This window comes from Ananas comosus, linkage group 17 (genome assembly GCF_001540865.1).
Source record: "Ananas comosus cultivar F153 linkage group 17, ASM154086v1, whole genome shotgun sequence".
Lineage (NCBI taxonomy): Eukaryota > Viridiplantae > Streptophyta > Magnoliopsida > Poales > Bromeliaceae > Ananas > Ananas comosus.
In genome coordinates, this window is record NC_033637.1 from 8,537,171 (window position 1) to 8,553,908 (window position 16,738).

The window sequence follows — 16,738 nt, forward strand, 5'->3', positions numbered from 1 at the left end:
TCTAAGTTTGCCATTCTTTTTACGTACTGGAACTATATTAGACACCCAATCAACATAGCGGGCCGCTCTAATAAATCCGGCCTTTAAAAGATTTTCAATTTCATTTTTAATTTGTAGTACAATACTCGGCTCAAACCTACGAGTCGGTTGTTTAAAAGGTTTAAACCCTTTTTTGATAGGCAGCCGATGCTCTACAATCCCTCGGCTTAAACCTGACATTTCTTCATAGCTCTAGGCGAAGCAATCCTTGTACTCCTTTAACAGCTTTTTCAATTCTTCCTGTTGTTGAGCCGACAGCTTGGAACTTATAAACGTCGGCTTGTTGTCTTTACAAGACCCCAGATTTACTTCTATCAACAAGTCCTGGATCTCCAGCTTTTTCTCGTCGGCTTTAATAGGCGATTCTTCTAGCTCCATTCCCGCTGTTTGCCTATTCATCTCATGTGATTTGTCGGTCTTCATGGCCGATTTCACTTGACCTTCATTCTCGGCTTTATGAACTGAGTCTTTTATGACATCCTCGGCCTTATGGGCCGAATTATCAGGTGCTAACACATCGGCTTTGGTAGCCGAATTATCCTCATAGCCGATCTTGTTGATCGGCTCATCTTGTTGAGGCTTGTGCCAAGCCTCTATTCCCGATTTTTGGGACTCCATTTTAACCATCTAGATGGCTCTTCATCAGCCACCATAGTGTTGATATCTTTTGAGAGAATTAATTGAATCCCCTCTTCCGTTACTTTTACGAATGAAATCTGATCTGGATCAGCATCGGCCCAATTGATGTGGCCGATGTCTTCCGTGTTGACATCTAGCATTTGAGGCCATCCTTCGGCCCGGACTTCTTCTACCTTGTCTCCTATCCATTGGAACAATTTTTCGTGGAGTGTAGAGGGTACACACTCATTTGAGTGTATCCAATCTCTTCCCAATAGCAAGTTGTAGTGGCTGTCTGCATCCACTACGAAGAACGCCGTTTTTAAAGTTTTTGAACCCACCGTGAGTTCGGTGGTGAGCACCCCTCGAGCTTGTTGACCGTTTCCTGTAAAATCGGTCATGATTGAATCGGTGGGTTTTAATTCATCTTCGTCTTTGCCCAAGTTCTTGAAAAAAGAAGTGGGCATCACATTGACCATAGCACCGCCATCTATCATAACTCGGCCTACCGGCCGACCTTTTATTAAAGCTTTTATAAATAGAGGCTTTATGAACCTCACCTGCATGGCCGATGGTTTCTCAAAAACCACTGCATCGGCCTGTCGAACATCCTCTAGCTGCAACTGGGCTACTGTAAGCCCATTCTCTTCTTCTTCTCTGAATTCCTCGTACTCCACAAACTCCGCTTTGAAGGATTGAGGCAGAGCGTACACCATATTCACCTCGGCCGATGATTCGTCAGCCGATTTTCCTTTGACTCTCTGTTTCTTCTCTTCTGACTCCTTGGCCGTTTCGGCGGAGGAGTCGCTCTCCATGCGGACCTCCCTCTCTTTAGGAGGCCACCTTTCTCTCTTGATCATCGTCTCGAGGGAAGATATTTTATCCTCCAACTCCCTCCTGGTCATTTTCCCTTCTAACTCGGCCTCAGTTGGCCATTCTATTCTCGACTTCAACTGTAGGGCAGGCGATGAGCCGCCTGCCTCATGGTCATTCCTCATCAGACGGAAAGGGTGTGGCTGCTCATCCGGGCGTCTCCATATGTTGAGCCTCATCCCTTTCGCCTCTTCATAATGTTGACGTGCATCGGCTTGCATCCTCTACTGCCGACGCTTTTCGGTTTTTGTTAACATCGACCCCTGCCATCTGGCCGATGGTTTAACTTCGACTTCGTGCCACTCATCCACTGGCACGTTTGCCGGTACTTTTACTGTTCTTAGATGATTTTTTAGAATTTCTCTTCTTTCCCATGGTCTCGGCCAAGGCTGAATGCCGAGTTCGTTGACTAGTCTCCGACCGAGGAATTCTATGTCCCCCTCGGTCATTCCTTCAAATTCTGGTTATGGTCTCGGCCTGGCTTGCTGTTGCCAGTGTGGCCGATATCCAGGGAACCTTTGCTTGGAGCCGAATAGTCTATCCTGGTAGTCCCATCGGCCATGACGTTCTCCACGCCTGTTGTTGTAGTAATCATGCAGAATCTTCTGCATGAGCATATCTTTCTTGCGTTGAACAGAATCTACTTCCGGTTCCGTATCATTAGAGGCTGCATCCGAGCCTTCCTCCTCTTGATCTTCGCCATCAGAAATGTCATCCCAATTCTCACGGAACGCCATCAGCTCATTTCATTCGTTCCCCCTTTTCTTAGCATTCACGATGGCTTCCCAGTCTTTCTTCGTCATTTCGGCCTTGCACATGATGCATAGCCGAAGATGTTTCTTGGCATGGGCTACGTTGTCAGCGGTCTCCTTGTCCAAAACTTCCTTTTCTTTAACATTCACCATGTTGACCTGAAATGGAGATGAAGTTTTGTTAATTTTTCGATTTTCGTTTTCTTGGTCGGCCAATATGAGCCGACCCTCTTTTATTTCCTCTTGGATCTGCCTTTTTGCAGTCGCTTTCCCTTTCCCTTTCATGTTCACGGCTTAAAGACACGGTTCATTAAATCCATAAAGGCTGCTGGGGCATTTGTCAGTCCAAATGGCATAACTGTGAATTCATAATGCCCATACCGTGTCCTAAAAGCGGTCTTGGAAACCTCTTCAGGCTTAATCTTAAGTTGATGATAACCTGATTGCAAATCGATCTTAGAATACACTTTCGATCCTTGCAGCTGATCGAACAAATCATCGATTCTGGGTAATGGATATTTATTCTTGATTGTGACTTTGTTGATTTCTCGATAATCCATACACAATCGAAGAGATCCATCCTTTTTCTTAACAAATAATACCGGGGCTCCCCAGGGAGATACACTCGGTCAAATAAAACCTTTATCCAATAAATCTTGCAATTGTGCCTTCAGCTCTTTCAACTCAACGGGTGCCATCCTATAGGGTGCTTTTGAGATTGGGGTAGTCCCAGGGATAAGATCTATCACAAACTCAACTTCCCTATCAGGTGGCATACCCGGCAACTCAGCTGGAAACACATCCTCGAATTCTCGAACAAATGGAATATCTTTAATCTTGACGGCTCCTCCGTCACTCACCGAAATGCTAACCAAATAGGTTACACACCCTCTCCGAATCAACTATCGTGCTCGCGAAGAGCTAATGGTCATTGCGAACAATAAACTCTGACACGCCTTATAAACAAACTCTTGCTGACCCGGTTCTCTAAAGGTCACCGTTCTGCTCGTGCAATCTATGGTCGCATAATATTATGTTAGCCAATCCATACCCAATACTACATCAAACTCACCTAGTTTGTGTGGTGCCAAAAGATCCACTGGCATAATCCAGTCGCCTACCCTAACAGGGCAGCGAGGGCAAACCTCACGAACATCTAGGGTATGGTCGAGCACGATCACTCGTCCCGGATGCAAAGTAGGTACTACATGAATGCTATGCAACTCGGCGAACTGCCGATCAATAAAAGAATGCGAAGCACTGGTATCAAATAAAGCACGAACACGAACATCATAAAGCATAATGATACCTGCTACGACCTCCTCCGCTGCTGCGGCCTCCTCAGTCTGGGTAGCATACATGCGCCCACTCGAACCCTGTCGAGGACTCTCAGACTGCAGTTGTCCCGGTGATCGTCTGTACTGCGAGGGTGCTGTCGGGGTCCCCTGGCTTAGAGCAGAAGATGCAGGTGCTGATGCTGATGATGGTGCAGGTGAAGGACCTCTCGGGCACTCTGAACGATAGTGGCCCTCCTGGCCACAGATAAAACACCTGCCCCCATGTTGTGGACACTGTGGTGGAAAGTGAGGCCCACCACAAATGACACAACGTGGCTGTCGACGACGCTCGGGTGCTCCACGGGATGCTGAAGAACCTCGACCTCTCGACTGGCCCGGCTGGCCCCTGGGATACTTTGGCGGTCTCCTGAAAGGTTGCTGACCACTGCTCTCAGCTGCTGGCCTTTTTCCTTTACTTCGATCCACAACATCTCTTTCCTTCATAATCTCCGCCCCCTTTTCCACAATCAAAGCCCGGTTCACTACTTCCCTGTAAGTGGAAAGGTTTGACGCCTTGACCAATCTGAAAATCGCAGGCCGCAAACCTACCTCGAAAATCCGAGCCTTATCCTCATCATCTCGGACCACAAAAGGAACACAATGCAGTAATCGGGAGAACTCTCGCTCATACTCAGCTACTGTCCTGCCCCCCTGTCTCAGGTTTCTTAAATCCCTTTCCATTTGCCTTTTCACACTCTGAGGAAAATAAGTAGTCAACAGTAATTCCTTGAACCTCGTCCAGGTGGTAGCGGACAAATCAGTACGAGGATCCTCACGAATATCCACCCACCACCTGTAAGCCTCGCCATGGAGGTGGTGTGTCACAAACCAAACCCGATATTGGTTCTCGACGAAAGTATCATAAAATAGTTTCTCCATGTGCATCAGCCATTTCTCGACCACCCAATTATCAGCTTTTTCTCCATAAAAAATACGAGGGTTGCAACGACGGAATTCATTCAATTGTTCCATCATCCGCTCTCGCTCCTCAGCCCCCACCATCTCTGCTAACACTGTCCCTAATGCCGCTACAGATACTGGTGGTCGTACTACTGTCTCCTGTCGGGTCTCTACCCTCGGAGCTACTGGGGGTGTGTCAGGTACTGGAGACTGTGCTCTCACTGTCGCATCCCTGTCTGGTACTATAGGTATAGGATCAGGAATCTCCCTGTCGGTTGTCTGCCGCAGTAGTAAATCATCTAATCTCTTCATCCTGTCATCATGCCGACGCGAGGCATCCATCTGCTGTCGCGCTGCCGCAGCCTACTGAGCAACCAAAGCCGTCAGCTTCGCGAGCTGATCCTGCAACTCATGGATCCCACTAGATCCAGAAGTAACGGAGGTCCCCACTTCCTCCTCATCCGCCGCCTCAGCTGCCCCGGCGGCTTGCGAACGAGTTAAAGGCATCTTGAGCTGCAGCACAAAAACAAATATAGATTAATAAAACCTATACTATTGAACCTTTACTTCAGGTATAAACCAACTAGTCAAGCGAAAGTAATGAAATGTAACGCGTACTAACTTCCGATGTCACATTGTCGGCCGCCAATGTGGCCCTCTGCAAAGTTAGTAATTGCACATTCCGATCAAACTCCTACCATTCGGAGTTTATCAATCACCCAATCAAAGTACTTTCGCTACCAACAACCTAAACTAGATCTCGTCTCTCACGAGCCTATTCTTATAGTCCAACCAGCCTAAGGTTTGCTAGGTCTACTAAGACGCAACCTTAGGCTCTGATACCACTATAATTTGTCACGCCCGGGTATCAGCGGAAGCATATCCGGTACGTGCACAGACCCGCCATACACCTACAGTATATAAAGCGTCTACAAGAAAGCGAGTCGATAGGAGAAAACATAAAAAATTTCTATCCTGATATCAGAGCATGTATAAGTCAATAGGACTATCAACAAAAGAACAAGAGTATCCAACTCAAAATATAAGTACAAAAGAAAGTACTAAAACTATAACATCTGGATCCAAAGACTCATATACAACACAGGGTACATAAAATATCTGTACAGTGGTAGTCTCTCTATACAGTGGACATCACCCTCGGCCGCAGCCCGAGTAGCAAGGTGATCGACTAGCACGCTCCTAGCAAGGTCTAGCTAGACGCGACTCCCTTGTCACGATCTCTAGCCTCTCCTGTAGATGGCTCTGTAAAAATAATCATAAAAAGGGCGTGAGAACTATTAACAATAGTTCCCAGTGGGTAAGCTGCCAGCCTCGGCGAATTACACCACTAGGCTCATGATGTACTAAATGAAAGAAAAAGCAATAATTGCATGATATATAGATGCAGTGTTAACAGGTAATCGGCATGTAATCAACATGTAAACATGATTTCTACAGTAATGAATCAACTAAATAATCGAAGCATAGCAACTACTATAAACATGAGCACAAACATGGATGTGTAAGTAAATACTATACACTATAACTGACGAGCATTCATTACTGTCTTTTGTCATTTAGTACTTTTATTTCATTCGTAAGGACTTACTCAAAGTAGTCCAGCTTGCGCCGCGCCTAATGGCCCCGAGGTAGTATACACTCCCCACGGCAATCAACTTCGGCACCCAATCCCGCACGGGCGAGCAACTGTCGCGTAGGCCAACTCCGGAGTGCCGGCTTGTAGGGAGCGACCTCACAAGCGTGTGCGAATGAGCACGATGGCAAGCAAGCAAAGTCCATAGTCCAACATAGCTCAAACATTATGGCATAGTATGCCATGTTCTTACTCTCGATCTATTGATCGGAATTCTTAATATAATAACAATGACAATAGCTAGCATCCACTAGATTAGTAAGCACATAGAAGTAATGCTAATTCATATATGGCATTAGAACTTTCTAATCTCCAGGTACTATCAAAACAGTCACAAGTAATGTCATTGTTGTCTATTTTACTAAAGCATAATTATTATGTCTATTAGTTACTCAATTGAACTAAACATAAACACGAGCATAAATACAAATATGCATGAGTTCTCTCTACTTCATGGAGGTTCTATTTCCCTTATGTCAAACGTTATAGCACAGATGTTCCAAATCCTTTAGCGACCATATAGTGACAAAACGCACGACTATATCAATTATATAGTAACATATAGAACATAGGGGGAGCTTCACTTGCTCTGGTTAGGTCAAACCGACCTATTGCTAGGCTCAAATCAGTTCCACGACGTCCCGAAATTCAGCTCTACTAGACTTCAACCCTGCTGAAAACGATGCATCAGAACCGCGTCGAGACGATTAATTAAGAATCCAATTTCGGCAAAACTCTTAAGTAGAATAAGGTAGTAACTTGAATTCCTGGTTTGGGTTACATTAGTACCTCAAATGTAACCTCTAAGAGTCCTCACAACTCAGCCGAACGCAATCCAAGGCTCGATCGTAGTCTCGCTGCGAACAACATCAAAATGGCATCAAAATGCTAGTATACGCATTAAAATACCCGAAATCTAGTGAATTCAGTTTTCTAACTGAAATTCCTGCTTACCCCAGGTTAAAATATCCTCCAAACCAACTTCTAAGAGCACAAGTTCAGCTCAAAGTAGTTCGCAAACCTGCTGCGAAGACATCCTTCCAAACTGCGTTGAGTTACTCAAGTAGGTTGCAAATAGCTTCGAAATAACTTCATAATAACTAATTTACCTTAGTCCAGCCTTAAAGCAACTTTTCACTGATAATTCATAGCCAAAATAACTCCTCTTTACTACTGAAAACAGCCCCTACATCAGTTGAAAGCAGGGAAATCCAATCAACTCAAAATCCAATACGAAACCACAATCAAGAGAGAAGTTAAGCTAATTACCTCTTCAAAGCTGAGAGTCAGCTTTCCCTGGTGAGAACCTCACAGAAAACTCAGTAAAGATACTTCTCCCCACGACCCAACGACCTCCCCAGCGTTTCCAAACCAGCGAGCGACGAACGCGGCAAGAAATAAGCTCGATTCGGCGATCTCCAATTGAAGAGAGAGAAACCCTAGAGAGAGAAAGAGGGGAAGGTGCAAAGCTGCTTCTCAGGCCTCTAGCAACTTCCACTGAACACCAGGGGTTGAGCTGGAGTTATGAAGATAAGATCAAATGCCCAAAAGACCAAAAAATCCTGCTGCCACGCAGCAGCTGCTGCTGCTGCTTGCTGTACCGGTACAGCATAATGCCTGTACCGGTACATAATGCAAAATTCGAGAGAAATGCCACAACAATGCACTTTCTTGCTTTTAGCCATCCAATCACTCTCTGACTTGTCGAAAAACTTGCCCAAGCCCTTTTGAACATGTAGGATAGATCCACATATTCTTCCTCACACTCGAACTTCTCAATTTGCATAAGTTCAGTGTATTACATTCACCACTTCTAAAAAGGGGTTTCGTCCGCGAAGCTTGTAAATACTTAGTTCAAGATTCCGTCGAGAAAAGATAGGGGTAGTGTTCTTGCATTGCACTCTCCAATTCCCAAGTGGCATCTCGTTCATCATGATTGCTCCAAAGTATCTTCACGTAGGGTATTTCGCGATTTCGAAGCCGTTTCACTTCTCGAGCTAGTATTCTCACTGGATGTTCCTCAAAACTCAGATCTTCTCGCAAATCCACTGGGGTACTCTCAAGTACGTGGGTTGGATCAAAAACATACTTTCGGAGTGTAGATACATGAAACACATTGTGCACTCCCGATAGGTTCGGCGGCAAAGCAAGCCGATACGCTACGGGGCCTATCCGCTCCAACACCTCGTAAGGTCCAATAAATCGAGGACTTAACTTTCCTCGAATACCAAATCTCTTAACTCCCTTTGTCGGTGAAACTTTTAAGAATACATGATCGCAATTTTGAAATTCCAATTCTCGCCGACGTTTATCCGCATAGCTTCTTTATCGACTTTGAGCTGTCAGTAGATGTTCTCGTGCAAATCGAACTTTAGCTTCAGCCTCTTGTAACACATCTGGACCCAAAACTAATCTCTCCCCCACTTCACTCCAATAAAGTGGTGATCTACATTTTCTGCCATAAAGGGCTTCAAACGGTGCCATCTGAATGCTTGCTTGATAACTATTGTTATAAGTAAATTCAGCCATCGGTAAGAACTGTGGCCAACTGCCCTGGTAATCAATCACACAGGCTCTCAACATATCCTCAAGGGTCTAGATGGTACGCTCGGACTGCCCATCACTCTGGAGGTGGAAAGCAGTACTAAAATCCAATCGAGTACCCAGAGCCTCCTGTAAATTTCTCCAGAAGTGTGAAACAAAGCGGGTGTCTCGATCTGAAACAATAGAAGCAGGTACTACGTGTAATTGCACAATTTCATCAAGATACACTTGTGCGAGTCTTTCCCCCAACCAAACTGTATGAATTGGAATAAAGTGAGCAGATTTAGTCAATCTATCCACAATTACCCAAATTGCATCATGACCTGCCTGTGAGCGAGGTAATCTAACAATGAAATCCATAGTAATCCTCTCCCACTTCCACACTGGTAAGGGTAAGCTTTGAAGTTTTCCAGCAGGAAGTCGATGTTCAGCCTTAACCTGCTGACAGGTTAAGCATCTGGCCACAAAATCTGCAACTTCTTTTTTTATTCCAGGCCACCAATAAGTCAGCTCAAATCTTTATACATTTTCGTACTCCCAGGGTGTAAAGCATACGGCGCTCGATGGGCTTCTGTTAAAATTTCTTCTTTAACACCAGAATCTGCCGGTACACAAAGTCTATCACCAAATTTCAACAGTCCTTGATCATCCGCTCGAAAATCACTAACATGATCAGCAGTGATCTTTGCTCGAATCTTTTGTAGGAATTCATCCTGAGCTTGCTTTTCTTTAATTCGATCGATTAGGGTAGGTCGCACCACCAATGACATAAGTCTCCAAGGTGTGTCAGGAGCTACAACTTCCAAATTCAACTGCTCCATTTCCTTTACCAACAGAGGTTGCATAGTTATCGACATTGCCAAATCTTTCGTCGATTTTCGACTTAAAGCATCTGCTACAACATTAGCTTTTCCTGGATGATAGAGGATAGTCAAATCATAATCCTTGAGCAACTCCAACCATCTACGTTGTCTCAAGTTTAATTCTTTCTGAGTAAACAGATACTTTAAGCTTTTATGATCCGTATACACTTCGCAACGCTCGCCATAGAGATAGTGGCGGCAAAGCTTTAAAGCAAATACCACGGCTGCTAACTCAAGATCATGTGTAGGGTAGTTCTTTTCATAATCTTTCAATTGGCGAGATGCATAAACAATTACTCTATCATTCTGCATTAGAACACACCCTAATCCATTTAGCGACGCATCGCTGTAAATCACATAATCTACTCCAGTAACAGGTAGTGCTAAAATCGGGGCGGTGGTCAATTGCTCCTTCAGCTCTTGAAAGCTTCTTTCGCAAGCTTCATTCCATAGAAATTTAGCTCCTTTATGTGTAAGTCGAGTGAGAGACGTAGACATCTTTGCAAATCCTTCTACAAATCTTCGGTAGTATCCTGCCAAACCAAGAAAACTCCGAATCTCGGTGACATTAGTCGGCCTAGGCCAATCTTTAATCGCTTCAATCTTCTTTAGGTCCACCGCGATTCCTATTTCAGAAATTACATATCCCAAAAATGCCACTTCTCGAAGCCAAAATTCATATTTCTTTAACTTTGCAAACAATTTCTTTTCTCGAAGTACTTGTAACACTACTCTTAGATGGCTTTTATGCTCCTCGTCACTCCGAGAATATATCAACATATCGTCGATAAACACGACCACAAACCTGTCTAAATAGGGCTTAAAGACACCGTTCATTAAATCCATAAAGGCTGTTGGGGCATTTGTCAGTCCAAATGGCATAACTGTGAATTCATAATGCTCATACCGTGTCCTAAAAGCGGTCTTGGGAACCTCTTCAGGCTTAATCTTAAGTTGATGATAACCTGATTGCAAATCGATCTTAGAATACACTTTCTATCCTTGCAGCTGATCGAATAAATCATCGATTCTGGGTAATGGATATTTATTCTTGATTGTGACTTTGTTGATTTCTCGATAATCCATACACAATCGAAGAGATCCATCCTTTTTCTTAACAAATAAAACCGGGGCTCCCCAGGGAGATACACTTGGTCGAATAAAACTTTTATCGAATAAATCTTGCAATTGTACCTTCAGCTCTTTCAACTCAACGGGTGCCATCCTATAGGGTGCTTTTGAGATTGGGATAGTCCCAGGGACAAGATCTATCACAAACTCAACTTCCCTATCAGGTGGCATACCCGGCAACTCAGCTGGAAATACATCCTCGAATTCTCGCATAACTGGAATATCTTTAATCTTGACAGCTCCTCCGTCACTCACCGAAATGCTAGCCAAATAGGCTACACACCCTCTTCGAATCAACTATCGTACTCGCGAAGAGCTAATGGTCATTGCGAACAATGAACTCTGACACCCCTTATAAACAAACTCTTGCTGACCCGGTTCTCTAAAGGTCACCGTTCTGCTCGTGCAATTTATGGTCGCATAATATTATGTTAGCCAATCCATACCCAATACTACATCAAACTCACCTAGTTTGTGTAGTGCCAAAAGATCCACTGGCATAATCCAGTCGCCTACTCTAACGGGGCAGCGAGGGCAAAACTCACGAACATCTAGGGTATGGTCGAGCACGATCACTCGTCCCGGATGCAAAGTAGGTACTACCTGAATGCTATGCAACTCGACGAACTGCCGATCAATAAAAGAATGCGAAGCACTAGTATCAAATAAAGCACGAACACGAACATCATAAAGTATAATGATACCTGCTATGACCTTCTCCGCTGCTGCAGCCTCCTCAGTCTCGGCAGCATACATGCGCCCACTCGAACTCTGTAGAGGACTCTCAGACTGCCGTTGTCCCGGTGATCGTCTGTACTGCGAGGGTGCTGTCGGGGTCCCCTGGCTCGGAGCAGAAGATGCAGGTGCTGATGCTGATGATAGTGCAGGTGAAGGACCTCTCGGGCACTCTGAACGATAGCGGCCCTCCTGGCCACTGATAAAACACCTACCCCCACGTTGTGGACACTGTGGTGGAAAGTGAGGCCCACCACAAATGACACAACGTGGCTGTCGACGACGCTCGGGTGCTCCACGGGATGCTGAAGAACCTCGACCTCTAGACTGGCCCGGCTGGCCCCTGGGATACTTCGGCGGTCTCCTGAAGGGTTGCTAACCACTGCTCTCAGCTGCTGGCCTTTTTCCTTTACTCTGATCCACAACATCTCTTTCCTTCATAATCTCCGCCCCCTTTTCCACAATCAAAGCCCGGTTCACTACTTCCCTGTAAGTGGAAAGGTTTGACGCCTGGACCAATCTGAAAATCGCAGGCCGCAAACCTACCTCAAAAATCCGAGCCTTATCCTCATCATCTCGGACCACAAAAGGAACACAATGCAGTAATCGGAAGAACTCTCGCTCATACTCAGCTATTGTCCTGTCCCCCTGTCTCAGGTTTCTTAAATCCCTTTCCATTTGCCTTTTTACACTCTGAGGAAAATAAGTAGTCAACAGTAATTCCTTGAACCTCGTCCAGGTAATAGCGGACAAATCAGTACGAGGATCCTCACGAATATCCACCCACCACCTGTAACCCTCGCCATCGAGATGGTGTGTCGCAAACCAAACCCGATATCCCTCATCGACGAAAGTATCATAAAACAGTTTCTCCATGTGCATCAGCCATTTCTCGACCACCCAATGATCAGCTTTTTCTCCGTCAAAAATACGAGGGTTGCAACGACGAAATTCATTCAATTGTTCCATCATCCGCTCTCGCTCCTCAGCCCCCACCATCTCTGGTAACACTGTCCCTGATGCCGCTACAGATACTGGTGGTCGTACTACTGTCTCCTGTCGGGTCTCTACCCTCGGAGCTACTGGGGGTGTGTCAAGTATTGGTGACTGTGCTCTCACTGTCGCATCCCTGTCTGGTACTGTAGGTATAGGATCAGGAATATCCCTGTCAGTCGTCTGCCGCAGTAGTAAATCCTCTAATCTCTTCATCCTGTCCTCATGCCGACGCACGGCATCCATCTGCTGTCGCGCTGCCGCAGCCTGCTGAGCAATCAAATCCGTCAGCTTCGTGAGCTGATCTTGCAACTCATGGATCCCACTAGATCCAGAAGTAACGGAGGTCCCCACTTCCTCCGCATCCGCCGCCTCAGCTGCCCCGGCGGCTTGCAAACGAGTTAAAGGCATCTTGAGCTGCAGCACAAAAAGAAAAATAGATTAATAAAACCTATACTATTAAACCTTTACTTCAGGTATAAACCAACTAATCAAGCGAAAGTAATGAAATGTAACGCGTACTAACTTCCGATGTCACATTGTTGGCCGCCAATGTGGCCCTCTGCAAAGTTAGTAATTGCACATTCCGATCAAACTCCTACCATTCGGAGTTTATCAATCACCCAATCAAAGTACTTTCGCTACCAACAACCTCAACTAGACCTCGTCTCTCACGAGCCTATTCTTATAGTCCAACCAGCCTAAGGTTTGCTAGGTCTACTAAGACGCAACCCTAGGCTCTGATACCACTATAATCTGTCACGCCCGGGTACCAGCGAAAGCATATCCGGTACGTGCACAGACCCGCCATACACCTACAGTATAGAAGGCGTCTACAAGAAAGCGAGTCGATAGGAGAAAACATAGAAAATTCCTATCATGATATCAGAGCATGTATAAGTCAATAGGACTATCAACAAAAGAACAAGAATATCCAACTCAAAATATAAGTACAAAAGAAAGTACTAAAACTATAACATCTGGATCCAAAGACTCATATACAACACAGGGTACACAAAATATCTGTACAATGGTAGCCTCTCTATACAGTGGACATCACCCTCGGCCGCAGCCCGAGTAGCAAGGTGATCGACTAGCACGCTCCTAGCAAGGTCTAGCTAGACGCGACTCCCTTGCCACGATCTCTAGCCTCTCTTGTAGATAGCTCTATAAAAACAACCATAAAAAGGGCGTGAGAACTATTAACAATAGTTCCCAGTGGGTAAGCCGCCAGCCTCGGCGAATTACACCACTAGGCTCATGATGTACTAAATGAAAGGAAAAGCGATAATTGCATGATATATATATGCAGTGTTAACAGGTAATCGGCATATAATCAACATGTAAACATGATTTCTACAGTAATGAATCAACTAAATAATCGAAGTATAGCAACTACTATAAACATGAGCACAAATATGGATGTGTAAGTTAATACTATACACTATAACTGACGAGCATTCATTACTGTCTTTTGTCATTTAGTACTTTTATTTCATTCGTAAGGACCTACTCAAAGTAGTCCAGCTTGCACCGCGCCTAATGGCCCCGTGGTAATATACACTCCCCACAGCAATCCACTTCGGCACCCAATCCCGCACGGGCGAGCAACTGTCGCATAGGCCAACTCCGGAGTGCCGGCTTGTAGGGAGCGACCCTCACAAGCGTGTGGAATGAGCACGATGGCAAGCAAGCAAAGTACATAGTCCAACATAGCTCAAACATTATGGCATAGTATGCCATGTTCTTACTCTCGATCTATTGATCGGAATTCTTAATATAATAACAATGACAATAGCTAGCATCCACTAGTAAGCACATGGAAGTAATGCTAATTCATATATGGCATTAGAACTTTCTAATCTCCAGGTACTATCAAAACAGTCACAAGTAATGTCATTGTTGTCTATTATACTAAAGCATAATTATTATGTCCATTAGTTACTCAATTGAACTAAACATAAACACGAGCATAAATACAAATATGCATGAGTTCTCTCTACTTCATGGAGGTTCTATTTCCCTTATGTCAAACGTTATAGCACAGATGTTCCAAATCCTTTAGCGACCATATAGTGACAAAACGCACGACTATATCAATTATATAGTAACATATAGAACATAGGGGGAGCTTCACTTGCTCTGGTTAGATCAAACCCACCTATTACTAGGCTCAAATCAGTTCCACGACGTCTCGAAATTCAGCTCTACTAGACTTCAACCCTGCTGAAAACAATACATCAGAACCGCGTCGAGTCGATTAATTAAGAATCCAATTTCGGCAAAACTCTTAAGTAGAATAAGGTAGTAACTTGAATTCCTGGTTTGGGTTACATTAGTACCTCAAATGTAACCTCTAAGAGTCCTCACAACTCAGCCGAATGTAATCCAAGGCTCGATCGTAGTCTCGCTGCGAACAACATCAAAATGGCATCAAAATGCTAGTATACGCACTAAAATAGCCGAAATCTAGTGAATTCAGTTTTCTAACTGAAATTCCTGCTTACCCCAGGTTAAAATATTCTCCAAACCAACTTCTAAGAGCACAGGTTCAGCTCAAAGTAGTTCACAAACCTGCTGCGAAGACATCCTTCCAAACTGCGTTGAGTTACTCAAGTAGGTTGCAAATAGCTTCGAAATAACTTCATAATAACTAATTTACCTTAGTCCAGCCTTAAAGCAACTTTTCACTAATAATTCATAGCCAAAATAACTCCTCTTTACTACTGAAAACAACCCCTACATCAGTTGGAAGCAGGGAAATCCAAACAACTCAAAATCCAATACGAAACCACAATCAAGAGAGAAGTTAAGCTAATTACCTCTTCAAAGCTGAGAGTTAGCTTTCCCTGGTGAGAACCTCACAGAAAACTCAGTAAAGATACTTCTCCCCACGACCCAACGACCTCCCCTGCGTTTCCAAACCAGCGAGCGACGAACGCGGCAAGAAATAAGCTCGATTCGGCGATCTCCAATCGAAGAGAGAGAAACCCTAGAGAGAGAAAGAGGGGAAGGTGCAAAGCTGCTTCTCAGGCCTCTAGCAACTTCCACTGAACACCACGGGTCGAGCTGGAGTCATGAAGATAAGATCAAATGCCCAAAAGACCAAAAAACCCTGCTGCCACGCAGCTGCTGCTGCTGCTGCTTGCTGTACCGGTACAGCATAATGCTTGTACCGGTACACAATGCAAAATTCGAGAGAAAGGCCACAGCAATGCACTTTCTTGCTTTTAGCCATCCAATCACTCTCTAATTTGTTCAAAAACTTGCCCAAGCCTTTTTGAACATGTAGGATAGATCCACATATTCTTCCTCACACTCGAACTTCGCAATTTGCATAAGTTCAGTGTATTACAATTTCTTACCATCTCGGCAGCACAGATCTCGGCTTCATCAGCCGAATCTTCTGCCTCTTCAGATGAATTCGGCTCTTCATGAGCCGAGGTTTCTTCAAAGAAAGAGATATTTTTCTCTTTCCCTTTATTCCAATCTTTGTTTCGGCTCCACCTAGGCCGATCCTCATTATTCCCTTTTCGAAATTGCTCGTATTGAGCAACTCGAATTCCCAAATCAAACAGGTTTGGGAAGAACTTATCCTCAAAATGATCTTTGATTTTAAAATACATGCCGTTGAATGCCATTTTGGCAAACTCTGATTCCGGCATCCTTACAAAACATCGGCTTCGAGCCGTCTTGAATCGGTTTAAATATTCATCAACCGATTCTCCTGTTCTTTGTCTAAATTGATCTAAGTCTGCAACCGACAACTCAGGTTCGGTTCTATAAAACTGGTCATGAAATTTACCCTCTAATTCATCCCAGTCTCGAACGGAATTAGCAGGTAGACTTGTATACCAAGTGAAGGCTGTCTTGGTTAATGAAGTATTGAATAACCTTAACTTTAAAAAAGGATCTGCCGCTGCTTCGCGGCATTGGGCTGTAAATCGAGCGACGTGTTCGACCGTATTTTCGGTCTCATCTCCCGAAAATTTGTCAAATTTCGGCATCTTCCAATTTGCCGGATATGGGTGTTCTACATCTATATTAGCAGGATATGGTGATCTGAATACAGGCCGCATTGCCGGCCTTGTGCCTACTCCAAAAATATTCCGGATCGCTTCTTCTATTTGCGCATATATTTCATTATTAATCCCCTGTATGGGGACTTGCGCTGGCACTGGATTCGGTGGTTGTTGAGCCCCGAGATTCTGTACTAGGGGATTAACCCCTTGTGCAATCGGAGCCTGGCCCCTAGCCCCTACGTTTTGGGGCTGGTAGGCTGCAACTGGAGGGGGTGGA

General features: G+C 44.6%; 1 protein-coding gene and 1 long non-coding RNA gene across 3 annotated transcripts; both read right to left on the bottom strand.

Annotated features, from left to right (window-relative positions):
* Positions 6,574–7,536, bottom strand: LOC109723231. Of its 2 annotated transcripts, none has more exons than XR_002219651.1 (5): positions 7,443–7,536; positions 7,283–7,359; positions 7,128–7,194; positions 6,963–7,030; positions 6,574–6,843 (listed from the first exon to the last, which is right to left on the bottom strand). It is a non-coding gene; the product is annotated as an uncharacterized LOC109723231 (long non-coding RNA). The 2 variants fall into 2 exon arrangements; XR_002219650.1 differs by having other exon boundaries at positions 7,128–7,197.
* On the bottom strand, positions 11,822–12,415 carry LOC109722901. The gene has a single exon (XM_020251079.1). It carries the CDS (start codon positions 12,413–12,415, stop codon positions 11,822–11,824), a length of 594 nt encoding a protein of 197 aa, XP_020106668.1.

Bases quoted from the DNA above. Each gene is read 5' to 3' on its own strand.
- LOC109722901 (XM_020251079.1), bottom strand. From the start codon at position 12,415: ATGGAACAATTGAATGAATTTCGTCGTTGCAACCCTCGTATTTTTGAC.